The 25,539-nt window shown below is 38.3% G+C and overlaps 1 protein-coding gene across 17 annotated transcripts in view; it reads left to right on the plus strand.

Annotated features, from left to right (window-relative positions):
• The window catches only part of LOC124430819 (peripheral plasma membrane protein CASK), a 127,374-nt gene that overhangs the window by 31,708 nt on the left and 70,127 nt on the right, over window positions 1–25,539 (plus strand). For 14 of the 17 annotated variants that reach the window (XM_046977932.1, XM_046977924.1, XM_046977946.1 and 11 more), the window contains 3 exons: window positions 520–709; window positions 810–931; window positions 2,087–2,266. In XM_046977932.1, coding sequence (XP_046833888.1) covers window positions 520–709; window positions 810–931; window positions 2,087–2,266 — 492 coding nt within the window. Of the gene's footprint in view, window positions 1–519; window positions 710–809; window positions 932–2,086; window positions 2,267–22,378; window positions 23,852–25,539 lie in introns of those variants that run through there. The other 3 variants (XM_046978017.1, XM_046978027.1, XM_046978037.1) reach the window with 3 other exon arrangements.

Consider the following 25,539-nt stretch of genomic DNA (forward strand, 5'->3'; position numbering starts at 1 on the left):
ACCCGCTTCTTGACACGACGCACCTTATTACAAAGGCAACTATGTGAAATATGCCACATCGGGCCAGCCGATCGATGATGTAGTATGGTGCGCCAATCTAAGACGAGTATTTATTTATTATACGTATATGTCAAAGTGATTCTTCGCCGTCTTTCCTCGAATATTTTAGTTTGATTGTTTTGCCTATAGATATCTGCGAATGCAGATGTAAACATAAAGTCTGTCGATCGAATTTTAAAGGGTCTTTCATTTACGTTCGAACGTTCAAACAGGAAGGACGAACGTCGAGTTTATCTTTTCATTAAATGAAGGATATACGTATCAATTTCCTATGCGTATCTGTTACATGAATAAATTAAATTTCATACGTGTCACATTTAATGAATATATTATACATAAATACATACATACATAATTAAATATAATATTCATTGTAGTATCGCAATAATTATTATTCGGTTAGTCCGATTTGTCCTATTTCTATAATTCTATATTTATAATAATTATTTAATTTTATAGGATCGCGATAAGGGAGCAGCACGAATACATTTAGGCGACACTATAGAAGAACTTAAAAAATTCAACGCAAGACGAAAATTGAAAGATGCTGTGAAAGCTGCTGTCTCTTCGGCAAAGTGGCACGCCCCTTACTCGGAAACTAATGGCGACAGCCTTTCCGATGTTGGCGATGACGAAGTCACGGCTACCGGTATGCTTATGAAATTTATATAAGAAGAATGAAATTTATTAAATATCGAGAGACGATAAGACGTAAGAAAAACGATTGTTCATTCTCTTTCTTTTAATAGGAGCTGTCGCTGAAATTTTGGACTCGCTCGACGATATTGAAGTTTTGCAAGAAAGCGGTAGACTGACGCGCGGTGAAATTCTTAACGCAGTTGAGGACTATCGCCTTCGAGCTATTTTAGAGGTAGGCTATTATTACTCGAATAACAAACACTAATGAGATCGTAATAAACAGGGGAGAGTTTTCTATTGATAGAAGCAAGGTCGTAACGAAGGGAACATATTTCACGGATTTATTCCAAATTTAGCGCTCTTAACGAGATCCTTTCGACCAATTTTCACGTGGTAAATTGAGTGATATCGAAGATATAGAACAGGATCGACCGTGAACAATACAGAGAGTACGTTTTCTAGAAGTAACAAAATTGTGGGTAAAACAGAAGAAATCAATTTCTTAGTAATCATTTTATCATGAGATGGTTATACCAAGGCGTGGCAAACTTTTCACCTTCAATCACTAACTCCTTCGTTCTCGTATCGATCCACTGTGTCGATGAAGTTACTCCCTACATTTTCATTTTATTTCAACCACCTACGAGAACGAAGAACTTCAGAAGTCTCTCCAACTGCGGAGCCACCATCTTCATGATTCCGCTCTCTTTACTTCTCCACCCTTCGAATCCTGTGGGAAAGATATCGTACGTCCACCCTCGACGAACTTTCGAAATTGGCGCAAGCGCCGCCCTTTCTGTTACCAAGATGGCCGAGCTGAAGTCCTGATAAACAAAATGCCACGTACTATCGTGGGGGGTCGCGTTATCGGATGGTCACGCGAGCGTAGGTGTGCGGGAAAGTACGGTGTTTCGATAGGTCTCGCGTGCTCACAATACGATGTTAACAAGAGCATGACAAGAGCATGATCCTGTCCTTCGGTCGATATTTCTTCTTCATCGGTTTTAACGGAAAGATGCATATCTGTCAGCTAATGTTGTTTGGCGAGACCGAATTGGCCGCCAACTTGTTAGAAATCGCAGGTCTCCTGGTGAGTTACCTGCCTTCGATTTTAAAATTAATTCGAATAAATCTATCCTAATTAGTAATTAAAATGCTCGTACGATAAACATGAGTTTCTATTGTCCGCTTAGGACATCTAATGGTTTGAATATGAACTATCACCATCTGTTGATTCGATCTTCAATAATCTTCGATCTTTCCTTGCGTGTCTGTGTTTATAATTTCTTTTGTAATACAATTAATGAAACGATTAATGCCATTTGAATGATGATGCGTTTGCATTTAATTTTCGGAGAAAAGTAATTCTTATTAATCTTTTTTTCAGCTTTATGACAGGATCTCAAGTCGCGTACCTACACCATGCCGAGCGCCACAAACAGACGCTGTGCAACGTGCGCGGGAAGTCGAGGAGATCCTTCGGGAAGCGGAACACTCGACGGTACGAAACATCGATAGAGCCGACCTTCGAGAACTTCAAGAACTTTTGATGCAGCCGCACATGAGGGTAAGTAGCGCAAGAAGAATATCGATTCTTCTTTAAGAGGATCTTACACTCCTGAAAGTGACCATCAAATTACGCTTTCTTACGATATATTTGAAGAATGCAATCATCAAAGAAGACAATTTTTTCGATCTACGTTCTTACGTCGTAAAGAACTTATAATAACATCATTTACGTTTCGAAATTATAACTATAACCTATGGAGTTGTATGGTCCCATTGGGATCTTTCTGCATCGCCAAGGGAGCTGTACTAATTCATAGGAACCAATTCATTCGTCGATCCTGTCGTATAACGAAATAAAAAAGAGAAAAAAAAGGCAGAAGATAAAAAATGGGAAACGTCGAGCGAGAAAAGTCGACCACTGCTTTTTTTTTATTTTTTTTTGGGGGGGGGTCAGGGAAGGTTTTTTTTAGGATCGAGGATGATCAATTTTCTATGACTTTATCTGTGCTGGCTCGTTTCGTACTATCACCCTTCCCCGTCTCGTTACATTTCCTTCTGTTACATCGGAGATATTTGTACCGTTCATCTATCTGTAAAAGACTATCGTCGGTTGACTAGTAGTATATTTACCTCAGTATTTGATATTGCCTGTGATACGCCGTAAATAGGGCATGGAAATGTAGGTCGATCGTTAAAATTCTCATTTAAAAATCCCGTAGCTACCATTTGCAAGAAGGATGAGAAAGGGTAAAGGGGAAGAGAGAGAGAAAGAGAGAGAGAGAGAGAGAGAGAGAGAAAGAGAGAGAGAGAGAGAGAGGAAGAGAGAGAAACAGAGAACGAGAGAACTAGCAGGAAAACCGTAGCATAGGAAAGGAGCGGAGGAAGAGGAGGAGGAGGCACGTAAAAGACAGGAAAGGTAGTGCTTTGGAGAAGAAGAAGAAGAAAAAAAATAGAAAAGAAAAAGATAGGAAAAGAAGATCGATTCTCGACGAAATGAAGGGTGGTAGTTGAAAATTAAAGTTCGAAGCTTTCGAGCATACCTTTCGTTCGTTCTGTTTAGATAAATTCCGATACATTGTTTTGTTTTCGGTGCCTCTTTTTATTTATTTCTTTTTTTTTTTCTTTCTTTTTTTCTTTCTTCTTTTTTTTTTTGAACAAAGACAATCTCAATCAGTCGTATTTGACGTGAACAGTTTTCAATGATTGCAACTAATACTGTATATCGACGGAAAAGACCTTCGTCGTTGACACCGAAGTGAAGACAAATATTTATATGCATATCGCTGGTTCGTCCTTCGAACGAAATATTTGGTATTCCGCTCTGTTTCCAGCAAGATCGATGTGGCGCCCTACTTTGATTAATATGAATAGTGCGTACGAAAATAGTCATTATCTGTTTCGAGCGCGGTTTAATTCTGGAAAAGTATAACTAAAAGATCTCCAGCGATCCTTCATGATATTTAAAATAAATTATGACGTTGATTATTTATTTCATATCGGAAATTCTTATTCGATTAAAATTTTTTCTGATCATACTGAAGATTTTGATAGATCGAAAGGATAAATATAGAATCGATAAGGATTCCTTTCCGCTTGTTTCCTTAAATATGAAAGGAATATTCCTGTTCATAATTAATTTTGTATACGTTCCAAATGGAATAAGATTTAGTGTCCTAATTCAGATTATAAAGTAATTTCGTGTTAAAGTTAAAATCAAGATTCAATTCGATGGAATATATTACAAGCATCGTTGAAATGAGTTTTATCGTGTTTTCTACGCCAGACGAGGCATAGAGATTCAACTCGAGAAATTTCGCGTAGCCAGAAAATCGTGTAGTAAAGGAAAAACAATGAAATTGAAGGTACTAAGAGAAGGAAATGTGCATTTAGAATGATTACGAATAATAGACTTCTCCTTCGCGTCGAAAGTTAAACTATTACTTCGGTTTTAGTCCGAGAGAAGAGATACGAGAGGAAGGAATTACAGTTTCATGAATGAGCTGGCGTGGAATGGCGGAAGTGAAAACGGGAATAAGAGCTAAGGAGTGAATTCATTTTGTCGGTCAGTATCGATTTACTGGCAAATCGCGAGTTAATCGTCGGCCTACACTTGTTGCGCGATATACGAGAACTCAGTTTTACACTAGTCACACAAATTCCACTCGATTTCTCACGTGCTTCTACATGGATTCTTTCCTCTTGTTTCGGTATCCATATAAAGAGCCAAGAAATACGATGATGGTGAGAACGTAAACTCTTGTATCGATCGTAGAAATTATTTTATCCCATTATTAATATACGTTTTTTACATCGCATTTGAATATTTACCTATGAAACTGACAAAAAGAATAAGAGAGAGAGAGAGAGAGAGAGAGAGAGAGAGAGAGAGAGAGAGAGAGAAAATATCTCATTATATATCACGTCAACATAATTATTTCTAAATCAATGTAATTCCATGTCCATGGTGACTAAACAGTGTACGAAAAACATTCCACTTTACAGTTAGCAATAAATGACCTTCGAAGTAACGGAAGTTAATATATTATTTAAATGTGACTCAGTATCGTAGTTATATCATTCAAGGATTAGTTTAGTATTCAGAGAGACGAAGATAGAATAATGGTGTGGTACTTTACAAAGAGAGTAGACGGTTAATTACTCCAAAGTTGTTAGGTCCATCTCCTTCCGATTTGATCGTTAGTAACTATACAGGATCGGAGGAAGTCCAGGAGCTTGCGGTTAATGGTCTCGAGTTCGTAAAGTGAATGACGTTCTCTGAAATGATCGGAGCTGAATGAACGGAATAAATCGTGCGAAATGGTTGAAAAATCGTGTCTCCTTATAGTCTTTAAAATTGTCGTACGATTGTTTCAATTCAAGATTATCTAAGGAAGTAACGACTGGTCAATAACGACGATTGGCCGATAAGATAAAGTTTTCTCTAGACGAGGTTTCTAGTAGATAACGAGTTAGGAATTAATCAAAGCGAATAGAAAAACAAAAATTGAGCGTAAGTCGTGGTATGGCAGTCGAGATTCACGATCCGTTGAATCACGATTGATTCGCTTTGTAGGTAAGTTCCCAAGGGCCCGATAACAACCGCAGTTCTGTTAGTGACAGCTATGCAGGCAGCTGGGGAGGTAGCTAACTAACTAGACAGACAACGATAGGAACAAGTAACAATAAATCTGCTCGTGGTCTCGCGTGTCGAAGGGTTGCTAGGATTTGGCTCGGTTCAGCGCGGCGTGGCGCGCTGTGTCGCATGTTACGGTATTGGAGGGGTGGATGGAAGGAAGTGACGTTGTGGGGGGTAGCCTGGTGGGCGAAGCCGCGAGGGCGCGGGCGCCAGGGCAGCGGAGCTAGTGTGCCGCAGAGCGCAGATCGCGACCGACGCGGTTCCGCACGCCTCTTCTGCGTCACCGGTGTTGTTTCTATCTTTATCTCTTTCTCTCTCTCTTTCTCTCTCTCTCTCTCTCTGTTTCTTTCTCACTCTTTCACTTTAATACTCATCCAATTTTCCCTTTCTCTCTGTTATCCCTTACACGTGTTAGATCGGTCTAACGCGAGCAATCCTCTGTTTTGCGATTTTTTTGCTCGCGAAAAGCTCAATAATTTTGCTAGTTTCATCCCGGCGAAATAGCGCCGAGCGAGAAAGAAACAACAATAGCATATGGTGAAGCGCAGCCGAGGGTGGAAGGCGCGCGGGATACGCCGTAAACAGCCGGTAGCGTAGCAAGCTTGAACCGCGACCTCTCGCGAGCGTTTTCCATCTGGCGCTGACGAAACACCCTTTTCCTCTCTTCTCTTCTCTTCTTTTCTCTTCTCTTTTCTTCTCTTCTCTTTTCTTCTCTTTTCTTCTCTTCTCTTTTCTTCTCTTTTCTTTTTCACCATGTTCGTGCAATTGTGTGTGCGTAATCGTGCATATGTGTGTATATCCAACTCTACTGCATATTAGTGTGCGCAACGTTGTCCCTATTTTTTTGTGATCGAACTACGCGGTCGATTGACGTCTCGCATTCGAAACGTTCGACCGGACATTGGAGCGAGCGATCGAAAAGTGCATTAGAGTCCCGGGAACGATTGTCCTCCGAAGAGATACGAAAACCACTTTCCTACGCACCTACATCTACTTTTCTTTCTTTCTCCCTCTTCCTTTCTCTCTCTCTCTCTCTCTTTTTTTTTCTTTCTGGTTAAATATCGAGCGATGACTACGACCAGAGGTACAATTCTCGAGCTAGACTTCCACCTATTTTTATTTTTATTGCCAACGAACTTGCGAACGTTCCGACACTCTCAAGGCGCCTCGAATCCTACGAGAACTTGGCAAAGATTCAATTTATAGCTACTCTCTTAATGTCAGTCCTTTTATCATTTCATTTATAACCAGTCTACTCGCGAGATTACGTATATCTGCTCGCGAACGAAGCACAGGTACTTATATTTTTTTAAAAAGCTCAAATGGTATCTGTTGCTTCTGTCTTATCATCTCTTGTGCATTTCTTCCCTTTTTTTTCTTTTTTTTTTTTAAGTCCGTCATTTCGTACTAGATTTTATGAAACGATTTATTTATCTCATTGATCATCGTTTGATTTTTTTTAATTATTTTCAAAATTTGTTAAACATTCGTCAACTATATTAGGAAAGAAACGAATTCTATTTTACAATAGCATAGGTATTAGTTATCACAAAGTAATCGAATATCCTTGATCGCGTATCAAATGGGTATCCTTTTTTGTTCACTTTCATGAAAGATTCGTGTATTGTAGATGCGAGGTCGTTGATCTCGAATGGTCTACGAATGAATAGAGCCGGCGCGCTTATATTCTTCGCTAATACTTCGGCAGCTTTCCGTGGTATTCATCGAGAAGTAGGTACTACGTACACGCGTGTTGATAATACTATACCATACCTTACGTAAAACGAGAGAGTATTCATTTCTCCATCATTTGAAAAACTTCCGTTATGGTATTCGTTATTTCGAAATTCCTTTTGCTTTTAGATTATCTACGTTTCATCGTTTTTATCATGAAATTTATACAAGTATGTTACTATTCGTGCGCTTACAAAAGATGCTAATTAGTCCAAATACCAAAGAACAATAGAATTCTACGAGCTTAACGTCACATCCTATGATAACGCAAGCTATGGTTCTTTTTATTTAGTAATTCTTCCTCCCCCTCATTCTCTCTCTCTCTCTCTCTCTCTCTCTCTCTCTCTCTCTCTGTCTTTCTCTTTATCTCTATCGGCTGTCTTTCTATCTTCGGTCGTTGAGAAATTTCTTTTCAACAGCCTTTCGCAAAATGAAATTATCTCTCAACGTGCAACCATTCGAAGCAATTCTAGCGATGTTTCGTTAGTTGGGCTGGTCATGAGCGTATTGATAAGTCTGGTCGCGACAGGCCAGGATGGTGAACGAAAACCAATAATTTTGCGGTTTCCTCGAGAAGCCTAACCATATTCTCCATCCGTGAGACAAGCTTCCGCCGATTGCCAGCATATTTCACATCGATGACCCTCCTCTCTTCTCTGTCTATCTCTCTCTCTCTCTCTTTCTCTCTCTCTACCACTCACCTCGTCATAATCGATTCATCGGGTTAACTGCGAGTAGTTCGCCCCTATCGCTTGATCTTCGCTCCCTGACATTGCTCCTGTTCGCTTGGTTCTCTCGTCGACGATGAAAAGCTTTCTCTTGAGTCTCGAGATATAAAAAGTTTTGCCTTGGAATATTTTCTTCTTCTTTTTTTTTTTTTTTCTTTTTTTTATGGTTCTTACCTCTTCTCTACGAAGTTTTTTCTTCGAGAAAAATTATACGTCATAATTGAGCTGCTTCGCAATTGTGAAAACTATTATTATTAGCATTAATCGTTAATGCTAGAAATTGAAGGATCGTGCTGCAATTCAAAATTGACGTTTAAGAATTAGAATGGACTATTTACAGAGTAAAAATGAAGAGGGGGAAAGAAGAATGGAAGGAAGGTTGGAAGGAAGGAAGGAAGGAAGGAAGGAAGGAAGGAAGGAAGAGGCAATCGAGCAAAGTTCGAATAACTCTCGCATGCGATCGATCTAACTTAAGAGGATTAATTTGGCTCGAGGAAAAATAGCGAGGTGCCATTTAATTGCTAACGGTCCCACCTCTTAACTTTTATTAGTTTAGATCGTCGCTCGTAATGCGATCTATTAAAAAATTTTCCTTACTTCCGGGAGGGAGGGGTTTTTTTTGTTCTTTTTTTCTTCTTATTACTTATTATTTCACAAGGGAAAACTTAGTAGTTTTAAATGCTATCACCCTTCGCAAACGAGTAATTCTTTCTTCTTTTTCTTTTTTTTTTTTTTCTTTTTTTCTTTTTTATGTTATTAAACGTCACGAACGGTCGGAAGATCTTCACGTCTGACAGTGATTTTTCTCATCGCGACTACTACGACTAATTCCACGTTTTATTACACTTCGTACACTTTCGGTACAAAGAGTGAAATCACGAAACAAAGAGGAAGGAACTTCCGACGCCCTGAAACTTTTAATTTGTAACGTTGTTTGATGTTTTATCCGTCCTTCGTGGTATCTGCTCGTTTATTTTCTAAAAGTTCTAAATATTGACTTTAAGAGCACGTTACTTTCTACTTCACGCTTTTCCCTACTTTTTCTTTCTTTCTTTCTTTCTTTCTTTTTTTACTTTCCTTGCCACAACTAAAAGCTTTCAGACCAACGGAGTGAGAAAAAATTCAAAATTAGCGAGAAAAACTTGCGCATTTCGATAACGTTTCACTGAAATCTAATCCTAATTGTTTTGTAGAAATTTTAATAATGATAGTGAATAATGTTTCGTCATCAGTACTTTTCATTAATTTATAACGCAGAAACATAATCTGACGATTTCCATCGATTATCACGGTTTAAGTATAGCAATTCATTATCCGTTAAAAGCATCTCTTGTAAGAATAACGTAAGATGCATAGGAATCTTTGTGCGAACGTTATTAATGACTATGCTCGTAACATAAAACGGCCAAGGAAACTGTGTGGTGTCCTTGGATTTCTCTCATTAACCGTATTCGTATTCCCTTTGCAAAGACGTACGTTCTCGTCTTTTCCGTGTAAATTCGTTTCCCATGTGAACCTGACTGAGCTGCTTTTGGCATGAGTCTCTAACGATACCTACTTTCCCTCTCTTTTTTCTTAACTAAATTCATTTATAGTCGGCGCAATACAGATCGTCAAGAGATATTCCCCAAGGTGGTAGCTTAACGAATATAATGACGTCTAATTGGGTAACTTTAAATGAAGCTTAAGTAACTACCGATCTTAAGGGAATCGTAGAAGGTAGAAGCTGAGTTAAGATTAAGTTACTCGTTTCTTCCTTCATTCCTTTCCGGTTAACCACGAAATGTTATATATATATATATATATATATATATATATATATATATATATATATATATATATATAAAAGAAATGTTATATATATATATATAAAAGAAAAAAGAAAAAAAAAGAGAAAGAGTAAAGAAAAGAAAAGATAGGAACGAAGTAGGTAAGAGATTTTCTTAATTAGTTTCCAACCATAAATACGAGTTGAGGAAGCAGGTGTCCATGACATCCGCTCATTAAATTTTTAACGTCGGTCGGACGAACGGAGATAGAGCTCCATCCTAATGGCCAAATTCCTCTTGTCTCATTCTCGAGTACTTTGGCCTCTCGATGGAACGAGAGAGGAGGACATTCAAGAGTACCGTACTATATCTCGAAGAGCGAGTACACTTTGTCTCGTTATTAGGGTGTCCTTCGTTTCTCACTATGTATATGCGTAAATCGTTTCGACGCTAAATGAAGTGTTGTGCGAAAACTTTTCAACGATATTTCGAGATTTATAGGAATTTCAATTCAGCCTTTCATAAAGTCGCAACAATTATTCATAAATGTTCTATCAAAAAATGATCACTTATGTGGCGTTCGATATTCTGCAATGTATATCGACGCGAGTATATAATTACGTACGTTGTTTCCACAGGGAAAATTCGATTTCGCCTTCCTGGATAACGGGTACCCACGCCAAGCACAATTTTCTCAATGAATTGCAGCACGAATATTCGTTCCTTTTATCGGCGAGGATTTACGCAAATTGGTAAACAGAGCACAATGAGGCGCACCGCTGACGGTGGGCGCCGTTAGCGTCAATCGATTTAATTTTCGGATCGCCAAGAAAATAAAAAATCCTGCGTGATTGTGTTATCGACAAGATAGATAGATAGAGAGAGAGAGAGAGAGAGAGAGAGAGAGAGAGAGAAGTAGAAATAAAGGAATAGTTATAGAATATCGTATAATAACCATGGAGTGCTATAATAAAAAAAAAAAAATAATAAAGAAAAGATTGTCGATTATATCGGAAAATTTTACGAGAGTTTTACTCGCGAACGAATAAGGATTTATATTTCCTTTTTTCTCCTTTCCTATTTCACTCCCCTCTTCTTTTCCTCTCTTCTTTTTTTTCTTTTTTTTTTTTATTATTATTCAGAAAAAGAAAAACGAAAGGAAAACGAGGCCGGAGGGCCGAGAGGTCCGTACGCTGTGCTGGTCGTAGCAGACCTGCGCGTTAGCGCATTGATTGAATTTTGTACCGGCAAGCGAGCTAGAGAAGGGAAGGAAGGGACGAAGAGAAGGGGTGACCGAGGGTGGCAAAGAGAGGTGGCTGACGAATGACGGGACGATGGAGTCGAGCGACCGGAGGGGGTTGGGAGGGAGAAGGTGTAGAAAGAGGGTGAGACCACGAGGATAGTTAGATTTTTGAAGTAGCACGACTGTCCGTGGGTGAGGGATCATGGGGAGGGCGAGGGTGAGGGTGAGGGGGGATTTAGAAAAGACGACGACGACGAGTCGAAATCGGCCAAGAGTAGGAGGATTCGTTGGAGCCAACCGTGAGACTTTCCTTGGCAAATATCTCCGTTTGCTATGGCTGCTGCTACGCCCGTTATTCTTTCAAAACACGGCCCCGAAGTTAAGCGGCACCCTTCCTTTCCCATCCATGTTCTCTCCCTTTCCTTTTTTCTCCTTCTTCATCTTTTTCATCTTCCTCTTCCTCTTTTTCTTCCTCTTCTCCTTCTTGATTCTCCATTTATCCTCTCCTTACGGTTCACTCTCTACTCCTATTCTTTAACCCTTTCTCATTCCCCTCGCCACAATTTTTCTCCCTACGCACTTTTTTTTATGGCACGGAGAAGAAAATAGCTTTGCCAGTGCTTGCGAGATGGCATCGAATTTCGAATTTCGATTTTACTACTTTCTTCAACTCCCCTTGAAAATTCTTCCTCTACGATCACTTCGTTCTTGCCAAACGAGAAAATTCTTTCTCTTCTCTTTTATCCACGATGATGTTGTTGTTTTGTCTCGAGATAAACGACGACGAGACTTAATCCTAAATGTGAATATGGTCATTCAATATATGTACATATGTATATAACAGATATAAAAGTGAGCGTTTTTATTTCTAACCGGATAATCTCTGCAACTAGAAGAACAGAAGTATCGTTGCGATTTCTCTAAGCTCTTTCAAGCTTCTTCTTTCTATCTCACAATGTATCGTTATATCGAATCCGCGGAATTACGTTCGTGCAATATCGAAAAACTACTCAAAGCTACGAGACGAAACTTTCGAAAACGTTCATACGAGAGTCTCCATACGTTACCATACGTGCTTCCCTTTTTTCTTTTTCTTCTGTTTCTTTTGCTTTTTTTTTCTTTTCTTTTTTTTCTTTTTTTTTTTTTTTTGCTTTCTTTCTTTTTTCCTTTTTACCGAGAGACGAGGTATTCTCTGACGTTAAAAATTCTCTATAAATTCACGTTTCTCCCTTTTTACATACAATATTTATGCGTTGTCGTTATTGCGGAATATCGTTTCCTTTATTCCCATCGCGAAATCGCTTTGACCTAAATCAAGTAGATCGGTATCCCTACGTAAGCGCGACGTCGAAAGGGCAAAACGAAATTCGAATACCCGTTGGAAGTGAGCCGATTTAAGCTGTCAATGAACGCTAACGGAATCCTTTTGCGTTTTTACGTCTTTCTTCATAGCACTGGCAAAGAAATTGAATATAAGCCAAATACTAAAAAGGCAATTATATAAAGCAAATCTATAGCTTACATACATATACGTCTAAATGTTTGTGCGTCTGCGCTCACATTTGTGTCCTCATATATGTATTTACTTGCCAGGGTATTTCTCGGGTCTGTAGACCGCGCGAATCAATTAACGGGACGGTCTAGCGATAAGCAAGAAGAATGAGCTTGCTTACGTACGTAATTACCGAGCTGAATATCTAATAGACGTCGTATTTCTCTTTTGCGTTAGCCGTAGTATTCGTCCGAGCGAATAAATTAAATAAGAAATCTTGATTTGCTCGATTTTATTGCTTCTCCGATTTTTACACATGTGTATTTACAAATGGTATATAGAAGGGTATCCGCATAATACCGCATTTCTTATCCTTACGATAACTAATTTTAATATATTGTCTTAATAAATTAATGAAACATATATCATCTTATTCATACGAAAGATCATCTTTGAAATTAGAAAGACTTCATGGTTACAGTCATTCACGAATACCAGCACATTGTACCTATGCGCTGATGTGTATTCGCTAAAGCTTAAAGAGATAGTATACGTACGCGTTTATGCATATGTATACATAAGCCGATGAACGAGTGGCGAAATCAACGTTTTTCTCTAGGGCATACGATCGGTGCCCTACGGGAGTTTGGCAATATTACTAGTTCTTGTTTTTCTCACGGGTAAGCATTGAGACCGTGCGCGTTTTGTCATCGAGCTTCTTTGTTTGCTTTCAAGCATAAAAGCACCACGCTCGTGTATCTCGTTCATACCTTCCTTCTCCTACCTCTGCCTATCGTCCTCTCTTGTTTTTTATTTAGCTCACTCTTTCTCTCTCTCTCTCTCTCTCTCTCTCTCTCTCTTCCTCTCTCTTTCTCTCTCTTTCTTTTATATGTATCTATCTCTATCTCTAATTCTGCGTTCTGTTCTTCGCTACCGACAAATAGACAACACGTATTTTTTTTTCTTTGGCACCTGCGCCATTTCTCTTTGTAACGACGCGAAATAAAGATTTTCTTTTTTCGTACGGTCACCTGACTCTTCTTAATACACATAATTAAATTATTAAAATAAATTAAAGATATTTATGAGTTTAATATTATTGTTAAAAATCATTTGATTTTAACGTTAATACAAATTGTCGGAATAATGGAGAGAGAAAAAAAAGAGGGGAAAAGTGAATATTTTTGAGACGCTGCCAATCGTGAAGTTAAGTTCATTGCTCGTTTTACTTCCTGCTCGATAAGAGACATAGCGAAAGGAAAATTTAAGGAAATGGCAGTCCAGAGGCATCATCTGTAGGGAAATGCATAGAAACGAAGTTACGATAAAATAAGGCCGTAGAAAGTCTAAGGAAAGGGATGGACTATAAGAGAAACGAGAGAAACGACTGCCAAACGAAGGTCTCCAAACGCGTTTTCACATTTTATGGCTAACTGCCTAAAAATCTTCTCTTTCTAACGTAGAGACACTTTTTATATTTCTAGGTACGTATTTTTATTCGATTTTAATAGAAAGAAAACGTCTTGTGACGTTTAGTTTTAATTCCTTATTTCATTCACATAAAACTTGATAAAAACTTTTTATTTTACAAATCAAATTGCAACAATTTGAATAATTATTCTTTTAAAGTTTTAAAAACATTGACATTGATCTTTGTATCTTATGAAAAAAAATTATCTTATGAATTCGTTGATTTGAATAGATAGATCAAAGTGTCCTTCTTGAATTATGATCGGTGACGAAAATACGTTACTCTTTTATGATCGTATACGAGTACAGTATCGATATCTTAACGTGCTCTACTTTCTCAGCATCCGGAATGTAAGTACCCAATTCTGTTCAGGATCGTCTTCGTCCCTTACGTCTTATTTTGAACAGGCGTGCTTGATTTTCTACGAAAGATATCGAGAAAATCGCCAGGACTTCGTAGGTACATATATGAAAGAAGAAGGAGAAGAAGAAAAAGAAGAAGAAGAAAAAGGAGAAGGAGAAGGTAGTCGTGTTGAAATTTTTAGATCCTCCTTTTCGAAAGACTGGCTTCGTCCAAGGCTAGTTCCGGGTCTTTGAGCTTTCTACGTGGACAGGAGTTTTACTAAGAAGGCGCAGCTAGCTTCTTTATCAGGCTGTTTTGTATTCACAGCCACGCGCCGGCTCTCTCTCTCTCTCTCTCTCTCTCTCTCTCTCTCTCTCTCTCTCTCTCTCTCTCTCTCTCTCTCCTAGAACATCTTTCGCTTTTCGCATAGATCATGATCATACACGAAGACGTTTTGTTTCCCTCGTAAAATCGTCGTTGGTTTGTGTAGTCATTAAAAAAAGGAAATTAAAAAGAAAGAAAAAAAATATAAAGAAAGAGATCTGTCTCTCTTTTTCTTTTTCTTTTTTTATTTTGAAAATTCGAGGCGCATTCATGTCGAAATATTACAGGAGAAAAATCGATGGTTATCTCTTACTATCTCAATCGATGGATCTCGAAGATAAACATTATCAACGATTCAACGTAGCCGCGTAATATGCGAAGCATTGGCCCATCGCGAAGAAACTCGATAGCCTTCGACGTTGGATCTTCGTCGAGAGGCAACTTGAGAGGAAAGAAAAAAGGCGCGAACGTGATAATGTAGTAGTAGAGTAATAGTAACTTGGCCGAGGTAGCCGTGTTGAAGGCCGAAACGGCGAGGAAAAGCGAAGAATTGATGCGATGTGAAGATCGTCATGAACCCCCCTGCGACCAGGGACCCGTTTGGCTCCAGGTCGCCGGGATGCTGTTATCATTCGTGGAACCCTCAAGTTTATCCACCATGTGCGATATGCCAAAGGCCGTTGTTACCGTTGCAACAGTGTTCCCTGCGACGTTCCGTACCTCTTGTCCATACGACATCCTATCAGGAAACAGATCTACGAGGACAACAGGAACATCAACCCATTCGTCAGCGTTCCGTCGAGACGCCATCACCAAGACGTCACGAAATCCTCGACAGGCGACCAGCCTCGAATCCTCACTATCATACCCATCCACCACCTAGTTATGCGCTCAACCGATCCGCTAGTGCGACTCGTCTCGGATCACCTGGTGCATCTCTCGGTCAACGTTCACCTGGATCTCGTAGATCAAAACCTCCTGGACTTGATCCTCCTCATCGATGGATCGGAGAGGAGACCAAGAGATCCTTACCGCAACACGTCTACAAGTATTATCTCGCACAGACCAAGGAATATCGCCGGCAAAATCTCAAGGTAACATTTATGCCGAGACAAAATGTGTCTCTCCGTTTTGCTCTCACTCTCTCTTTCTCTCTCTCTCTCTCTCTCTCTCTCTCTCTCTCTCTCTTTATATATATATATATATATATATATATATATATATCTTTTTCTCGCTCTCTCTCACTCGTTGTCTGGAAAATAAATTAGCCAAGCGCGTATGTCGTTGACTCGTACTACTGCGGTCTGACCATACTCCCTTTAGTTAATTCGTTTTACTGTATGCTTTTTAGACTTAACCACACAGTGTACCTTGTGTTCTCGACGTTGCGATTAATATAATGGGAGTGTAATTTTAAAGTTAATTGAGACGTCGATCAATTTAGATTTTTATCTTTCATGTTTAAATGTATATGCGTCCGTGTGTACGTTCATTCTAATATTTAAATGGATTTCACAATAGATATTTTGGAATATAGGACATTTTGGGAAGATTTACTTTCAACGATTTTGATAGGAAATAAAGATTGTATCTCGAGCCTCGGAACGGGCGATGGGATAAAGATTCATGTTTAATGGCACTTCGCGTTGAGGAGAAACGTAGTGGGAAGATTTTTCCTTATCTCGTGATGCCGAAGTGCTTGACTGCGTTGTACTATCGGCTTAACGTGCTTTAGCAACATCGATAAAGCCGTAGGCTCTTGTGCTTGTGAAAAATTGAAGTATTCGATCGCGGAAAACCATTCGTTTCGAACCTGAAATTTATGAATCTCACACGGACAATGATTTCTACAATGAAAACAAAATTCAAATGATAGTTCGTGAAATGTTTATATAGACAGATTGATAGAAAATTCGAGGAATATTTAATGAAATAATGATATCGAATGAATGATAAAAAATATATATATATATATATATATATATATATATATATTTATTTATTTATTTCTCGTAAAAATATTTGCTTATGTTTTATATTTTGGTGGGTAGTACAGTTCGGTGGCGCTACTACAAACTGCCGTTAACGAGACACAGATGGCAGGTCCAACTGTATCCTGCTATCCCGATACAGAAGTTACTTCTTCCTCCTTAAATATCTTCGCCATTTTCTCGTTTTGTTTTTATTCGAAACAAAAAGAAACTCCAATCGACTGTACCATGTCAAAAGAACTGAATCAACGCGAAAGGCGCAACATGTATCTATCTTTTTACAAGAGCATCACTGAAAGAAAAAAGCTTTCATCAGTCATTCCTTTTTTAGTATAAATACAATGTCGAACAAATATTCCACACGTTTCCTTTAATTTTTCGAGAATTGTATATTCACTTTTAATTTATTAATATGCATTTCCTCGTAGAAAATAATTTATGTCAGAATCAATAAGATAAATAATTTTATTTCGAATGATAAAATGAATAGTTTTGAATTAAGTTAAACGGTCTATATGAAAATGAAAACAGAAATAGATGAAAATAGAGAAAAGAAGATAAATAAAAAAAAAAATTCCAGGAAATAAAGGTTCTATTTATCATTATCGATGTATCAACGTTTTATAGCACATAAATTACTGTATCACGTAGGAAGGAGAAATCGATAAAGTCCAATTTTTTCTTTTTTCCATATGACACAATATTCATATATCGGATTTCTGGGTGTAGATGCCGAATGAGGGAATGGGAAAACATATTGTTTACAATAGCTATATATATATATATATATTATATATATATATTTCGTTAGAAAGAACCATGCAAGCAACATGGATGTTTAAGCGTTAATAACAAATTAGAAGTCGATTTTAATAGGGTAAAAAGGGTGTAGCTTGCACTATGCGCAACGTGTGGTGAGGAATTTATATATAGCCATCTAGTATGCCGGTATAATAACGCATCCGAGGTTGCTTCACGTAACGAATATCAAATGACATATAGTACTTTGCCTGAATATCAAATAGCTGTTAAGGCCACACTAACGAAGAGACCTCGACCATGGCTTTTTCACTACTATTTTCTACTTCCTCTACTCGTACTTATACCGGACTATGAGAAAAATGGGAACTCGGCCATGCAGGCCTGCATCGCATCCGGCAAAGCCAAGCAAGAAAAGAAATGCTTCCTTCGGAAGATAAATACATATACATACATGCAGATATATATATATATATATATATATATATATATATATATATATATATGTATATATGTGTGTGTGTGTATATCTGCATTGGTTCCTTCATTGTCTTTACAAACTGGTCGTACTTATTTTCACCGTTAAATTTGCTTTTAAAATTGAAAAAGAAATTTCCGAAGCTCCCTGGTAATAACCGCTATTAAAATTATAGTATCGAGTTTTCCGTAGCCATACTTTCTGCTCCACTTATTAGTCGTGATAACTTTGTAAATTATTGATACACTTTTGAAGAAAATAAGAAAGCTCCGTTTTCAACTAAAGACATTACTTTATTAAAATGAATATAAATATTATATTGTTCTGATTGTCATAAAGACTTTGAAATAATTTAAAGTATTCTAAGAAATATTCGATCATCTTTGAAATTGTTTTTATAAACGTTATATAATAATGCTGTCTGTAACGATATCGTAGAAAGCGTAATCTTCGGTTCGCTGAGAGGTATAAACATTGACCCTTTGCTTATCGATTCCAAACGCAGGGCATTCACAATGACAATGGCTCCAATTGTTGACTCTTCGGTTACCACGGTGAATTTAACGTCCGTTTGTTTACAATATTGATTTCTATGTATGCGCCAGTGTCGATATTGCCCTGCGTTTTTCGAATGGCAACGTCAATGAACTTTATTGATTTGAAAGATGAGAATTGCATCGAGTGCTTTTCGATAATTGATCATATAAAGAGTGATTAAAATTTTTCTCGAAAACTGCTAATCGCATCTATCTCGTTGCGTGTTTCAGGTAAGTGAGGAGAGCCAATTAATTAGCCTGCTAAATGTCGGTCGTATTCGACAGGTAAGCCAAGAATTACGCAACGCACGAGAACACGTTTGTATTCGATAAGCGTGGAATTTGGGTCGGTCGAAAATTCGTCATTACCTTTAAAATAGGCCATCAGGACTATCGTAGGAATCACGATACCTCGAAAGGACCATAGTGGTATTAGTTTTTCCAATGGCAGCTGTACGCTCGCCAGCAACAACGATTTGTGTTGTACAACTTGTTCAATGGAACCAATCGGTAAAGTATTTTGATGAAAGAGGAGAAAGCTTTTTCTTGGACAAAAAATATACGATTATGTGTATCGTTATATGCGCGAATCAATAATCGAATACCAAAACAATCCCCCGGATGCGTAACTGATAACGAGTGCTCGTATCAATTGCATTTTGATGTTCTCGAACGTGTTAATAATTCTTAAAAACGGTATACACCGAGACCGGTGTATAAATATTGAAATCACCGGCGATATCCTACAACTTTTTATGAATGTTCCTCCATTTTCAAATTTTACCAACAATTCCTAACGTTCTCTTTTTAATTTCAACAAACTCATTCCAATGTTTACATCGATGCCATTAATGATTAAGTTTACTCATTGTAATTGGAATACTCTTGGTTTCTCGCTTAGCACTCATTTCGTTGAATATTTTCAATGTTTCAATGTTATGATCAAAAATTGAAGAGCCAGAAGTTATTTCTTTCGAAACACTCCGTTTAATGAAATCCTCTGATCGAAGAGGGCTCGTTGATGGATGTTGGTATTTCCGAGTCCCATCTTCGTATTGACAAAGTCTGTGGGCACTGACGAAGTACTTTCGAAAGGTCTTCCGTCTCCGTTGACTGTCGACCAAGGATAGAAAATCGGAGCCAAAATAAAAAGCTAACAATTTGTGCCAAACTACCAGATCTTGTTACGATTTCTGTCCTTCTTTTTTTCTCATTCACATTCTTTCTTTCTGTTTTTTTTTTTTTTTTTAAGTATATATATATATATATATATACTTAAAGAAACATGTTTTGTATTACCTTACATCAAATATCATTCGATAGTCAGAAATACATTCCTCTAACGTTTAAGACTTGTATGCGCTTGGATTTGTTCTAAATTCGAATAAAATATATATATATATATATATATATATATATATATATATATCCATTCGTCATCATTATCTTGTCTTCGAGGAAAACTTAAGAACAAACGATCGATGGCGCAACGAGTCGTTAATCTTTCGAAGAAAAGCCTTCATTCAAACCTTTCTCCCTTTTTCAACTGTTTCTTCCTTTCTCGTATGTTCAAGAAGGAAAAACGTCTACTTCGTTGACTTGATTGCACATTCACGGTCATATAGAGCATTGTTAGCATAGTCTTTTCATTTAGTCTAGAACATTTCGTTAATTATCATTGACATTCATGGATGTAAATTTCTTCTTGGTTAAGAATTTATCTAGGACAGCTTTGGCAACTTGCAATAATAGGAAGTTCCTTATTGCAAAATACGATTATGGTTTCGTAGAGGAACGTAAAAATTCATGATCATTTTCATGTTTGTCGTATATAATAGGATGACACTGTGTATATAAATTGGCACAATAGACGTTCTTCTACGAACGCTATAATTCGTTATTATCGATTTGATCTTGAAACGACTGTTTTCAATTTGAACGTTGGGAGCAAATATTTTTTCTACTCTCTTCGACTTTATTCTGTTATTTCATAATTTCTCGGCCGTTTATACTAATGCGAGGAACGAATCGATCGAACAAAGTAAAAATATGCAAGAATACGCGAGAGAATTCTTAATAAGGTAGATAACTCGCAAACGCCTTACCATTTAGAATTGAAGTTAAAGTTGAAGGAAAGAAGTTTGGTAGACCACTCGAGAAGAGTTCGAACTTTTCGTGAGCTTTCATTGTTGAAGAAGTTGCGAAATATATGATGGCATGTCGACTCGTTTACTTTTGGTTTTAGACTCGTCTTTCGTATACGAGAATCATCCGTCAAAAACGTACATATGTAGGTAAATATACATATACATGTATAAAAACTTACAACCTAGCTATATATATATATATACACATATATATACATATATACATATATATATAAATATAAATTTATACAATTATATAAAAGACATATCAGACGTGAAATCTCTATATATTTCAATGAGTGTATTTCGATCGAATATGAAACTTTGTGGAAACTTTGCGAAAGAAGACGAAACACATACCCTCTCGTTTATTCTTTTTCCATCGTCTGTTGCTAACGATTATCAATAAGCATTAATCCTCTTAATGATTCGAAAAACGGATATTGTGAACTGTAAACCATTCTCCCTGCAATCTACTGATCGATACAACGATAATCACTCTCGGAACTAATGATGTTTAATATACTGAACGGATTATTTCCGGAAAATGACAACTGCAGGATACGAATGCTACAAGGATCATCAATTGTCTCATTTTCCTTTGAGCTCTTCCTCGCTTAATAGTCCAACTCGTGACTACATACGTACATACATAGGTATACAGATATCCTGGCAAAGGAAGACACGACATACATACCTGTGCAATGACTACCACATACTAACGCGTTTTCGACATCGCATTTGCATGCACATTTGTGGCGATGCCGAACTATTTCGAACGATTACATACATATCTCTCTCTCTCTCTCTCTCTCTCTCTCTCTCTCTCTCTCTCTCTCTCTCTCTCTCTCTTTCTTTCTTTCTCTTGAAATAGACCTAGAAGATAAGCGAGCGTTTTGATCTGATGGTAGAACGAAGAAATTAGAAACGCTGAGAACTTGACTTTCTCGAGAAACAAAAGTCACTTCGACTGCTACTCGAAACCGCTATGAGATAAGTTTTACAAAGGATAATCAAGTTACGACTCAGCAAATATAACATCATACAAATGTAGAGATAGTAAATTGTTCTTGTGACTTTTCTTCTTGATCTGGGTCAATTTGCCCGGAGTGATACGTCTTTCTTGTAAGTCAGTGATAAAACAACTTTTAAACACTTTTCGAAAATCCCAATGCAATGTTTAAATATACGAACGAATGAAGAAGGTGATATTTTTTAAAGGGAACTTTTCTAAGTTCTGATTAATTTATAAAAATTGTCAAATTTATTTTAATAGAAATAGAAATTTTTCTTATATTATTTTCAACAGAAGTGAGAAGATATTTGTCCAAAAAACGAGCGTAAAAAAGGAATTGCAAAAGCGAACGTAATGTCATCCCCACGGAAAGCATCTATAAATAATTATTGAAAGCAGTATGATAGAGAAAAGTCTGAGGGAGGTCTGCGTACTCGCTCGCACGTATCATCAGGAGTAGCCTTGCCTCGTAAAATCGATTGCTCATTTTTCATTCACAATTCTTTTGCAGTTTTCTGCATTGAATAAAGGCCAAACGTTTATCCGAGATAAGAAAGAAAGTGAATATTATCCGACATGACAGGAACAAAATACGAAATGTCGATCATCGACATAAGAAGACAAAAATGTAAAAAGATGATACGAACAAATAAAATTATCAGGGCAAAGACGAGAGAGAAAGCGTGTCTCTCTGTGGTTGTCCACGAAGAAGAACGATGAGAAATACGAGTGTGGAAAGACAGAGAAAGGAAGAAAGAAAAAAAAAGTGGACGATGCGGGAGAAGAAAAGAGATAGAGAAGGGGTAGTAAGGTCGAAATCGGGGTAGGAGAGTGAAACCGAAGATGGTGGGCGAGCATTGCGGTCCGGAGGGACGAAGGAGCAGCAGCCGAGTTACTAGTGCTGCCATTGCTCGCGAGAGGGGTCGCCGCTGGATGTGGATAGCCCTGTTCGTTCGTTGAGGGTGGGAAGGGATGGATAGCTGGTAGGTGGGTGAACGCGTACGAGAAAGTAAGAGATAGATAGGGATGAAGAGAGGGAGAGGGTGAAAGAGAGAGAGAGAGAGAGAGAGAGAGAAAGAGAGACGGTGGTGGGTCGGTCGGTTTGCGTGGACGATCTGCGCGGCAGTCGAGGCCGCGAGGCTCAGTGCTGGGGAGCGCGGCACCGCGATGCGTCGGTCTTCCGTTGCTGCCGCACTCGCTCTCACTGCTTCTATCCTCAATCCTCGAACACTTTTCTCTTCTGTCGCGTAACTCTCCGTACGCTTTGTTACTCGTTTTCCGTCTTTCCGTCTTTCCATTATAGCTCTCTTTTTTCTCGCGTGTACGTTGCATTAATAGTTCAGTCGCGTCGTTCGTTCATTCTTTAGTTCGTTCGTTTGTTCGTTCGTCCGTTGGTTGGTTCGTCCGTTCGTTCGTTCGTTTGTTCGTCAAGTGCGTTTCGGTGTTCATACGCGCGTGTGGCATCGACGAAGAGTGGCAAGGGTGCTACTGGACATGGCACCGGACAGGGCCCCATGTGGCGTTACGATTCGTGAGGAGGCGCGTTGACGGCGAAGCGACGTGTTGGAAATGGATCATCCGTATGCGGGAGGTTGGGTGCCTCAAGGTCATGTCGGAGGTAGTGGTGGTGTCGGTGGTGCAGCAGCTAGTGGCAGTGGTGGTGGTGGTAGTGGCGGTATTGGCGGCGGAAGTAATGGCAGCATCGCCGGTAACATCGGGTATTCGAATACGGTGCCACGATGCTGGGACAGATCGTGCAGATCGACCGACCCATCGCCTATGCGACCGATCGAGCACGATCTGCGAACGACCGAAACGATGAGATCGATGGAGTCTATGAGATCGGCGGACTCGGTTATAAGACAACCGATGATGGAGTCTTCAGGAAGAACCGGCTCGATGGATCGTCGGCAATCGAGCAGGTCAATGGAGGCTATAGGTAGGCCGCAAATGATGGATCAGATACGCACCGAACAGCCCAGGCCGATTCATGATCATCTAGGAAACGTGCCATCATCGATGTCGGCGGCAGGCATGAGGAGTACGATGGAACACCATGCGATGCGCGTCATAGAACATCCATGTCGTTTGAAGGATCATGCCAGTTACGTGCACGACCATCATCTGGGCAGACCTCACGAACATGGCTGCAGATCGGTCGAACATGTTTCGAGATTGCTCGAGCATAGGCTCGCTCATGATGCACATAGACCACCGCCGCCGCCGTCGGCGGGTATCGAACAAACTCCCTGTCGACCCATCGATCATCCTCCAAGGCCGACCGTCAACTACTCCTGCCGATCGCTCGAACACGCACCAGGAAGACCGATACCCATGGATTGCGTTATCTATGGACCTCACTCGCACACGCCGCCCAGATTACCCGCCGAGAGTCCCTTCCGCATCAACTGTCCCGTGCATAGTCCTTTTCGCTTCAGGCTCCTCAACGGCGCTGCTCCCGACTATCACTCTCATCAGGTAAATATCCTGATACTCTCGGCGACAACTTTCTAGACACCCGTTAGACTCTAAGACTTTTTTCCCCGAACAATCTCGTCTCATGCTCGAACGATCACGTTCTCTTTCCTTCTTGGGGAACTGGCCTTCGTTTAAAGGGCTTCGAATAACATAGCAAAGGGAAAGAGAAAACCTTGACCTTCTGACCATAAGCGTAGGCATCTTTTTTCTTCCCCTCATTCGGAACGCTCGGATAACTCGGCGAATGCCATCGCAGACTCTCGCTCACGTGCACAATCAGTGCTTGCTCTATTTTTATCCTCCAGAGTACTTTCAACTTAGAGAGCAATTTCGTTCAGCGAATTAGAAGGTTCCCATTGAAAATTCTTCTCTCGCACTCTAATTATTTTTGCGCCCGTGCAACATATGTTCTATCCGATTTAACGTCGACGCATATATAACCTTTTTTCTCTCTTTTTCTTATACAGACGTCTAAACGAAAATGAAAAATATTTAACGAATTTCGTCGATTACTTTACTTTACTTCTCTTTCGCATAAAATGCAACATTAACAATCGAACAAGTTAATTCATATTCTGAACGAGCAATATAACTCTTCGAGTAAGACTTTAGCACTTGGAAAGCTATCGGTTTTTTTTTCTTTTTTTTTTTTCACAAGAGAGAAATAAAGAGTGTCCTCGAGATGGAACCCTTAAGGCGACGAATGAGACACTTCTTCTCTAAATTGACATGAAATTCCAGCTCCGAGCGTTTCGTTGCCTCGAGAAAAATGGATTAAGATTGATTGGCATGTTCTGACGTAATAGCATTCGAGAGTAACGGAATACAATTGCTATAGTTTTGTACTTCTCGCAATATGCTTTTATGGCAAAGTATATAAATGCGATTTTGCAAAATATAATATATATAATATATATTATAATATATATTATATATATGTATATAAATATATATAATATAAATATAATATAAATAAATTTTAAATAAATATAATATAAATATAATATATATATATATATATATATATATATATATATATACTATTGCAAAGTATATATGCGATTTTCTATACGAAATAATAACATGTATAGTATTAACAATAGAACGATATGTTCATAAATATAGATTCGATGTAATTTTGCATTATTTATGAAATTTTTTATGAATCTTTTATCGTACATTCTCATACAATATCGTATAATGTTCATAAGTGAAAAAATATTTTCTCAAGAATGAAATTCTTACGGTAACATAATATCCTCTCTGTAACGTAGGAATACTTATCGCCCGTTAAATCTGATATTTCCGGAATATTAATTTTTTAATCGAATTAACGTCTCGGTTATATATTTAACGAGTAAATTTCATCTATTTGCCGGCACCATCGTAAATGAGATTACGAGAAATGTTCAAACAAGATGATAATTCTAATTATTATAAATATAGAGTAAATGGAACGAGTTTGAAAATTAATTCATTATTAATGTAAATATTTTATGATAAGAAAAGGTATTCTAATGTAAAGAAAAAATGACCATGTATGTAAGTAAGTACATGTGATCATAGTGGCATTAAGAAAGCAATGATATAATATGGAGAATTTTGTTATCACAGTATTTATCATCTAACGATTAGATCGTTTCGTATCAATCGATTATTATAATCCTATAGAATACGTTGCGGGCGCG

This window comes from Vespa crabro, chromosome 1 (assembly GCF_910589235.1).
Source record: "Vespa crabro chromosome 1, iyVesCrab1.2, whole genome shotgun sequence".
Lineage (NCBI taxonomy): Eukaryota > Metazoa > Arthropoda > Insecta > Hymenoptera > Vespidae > Vespa > Vespa crabro.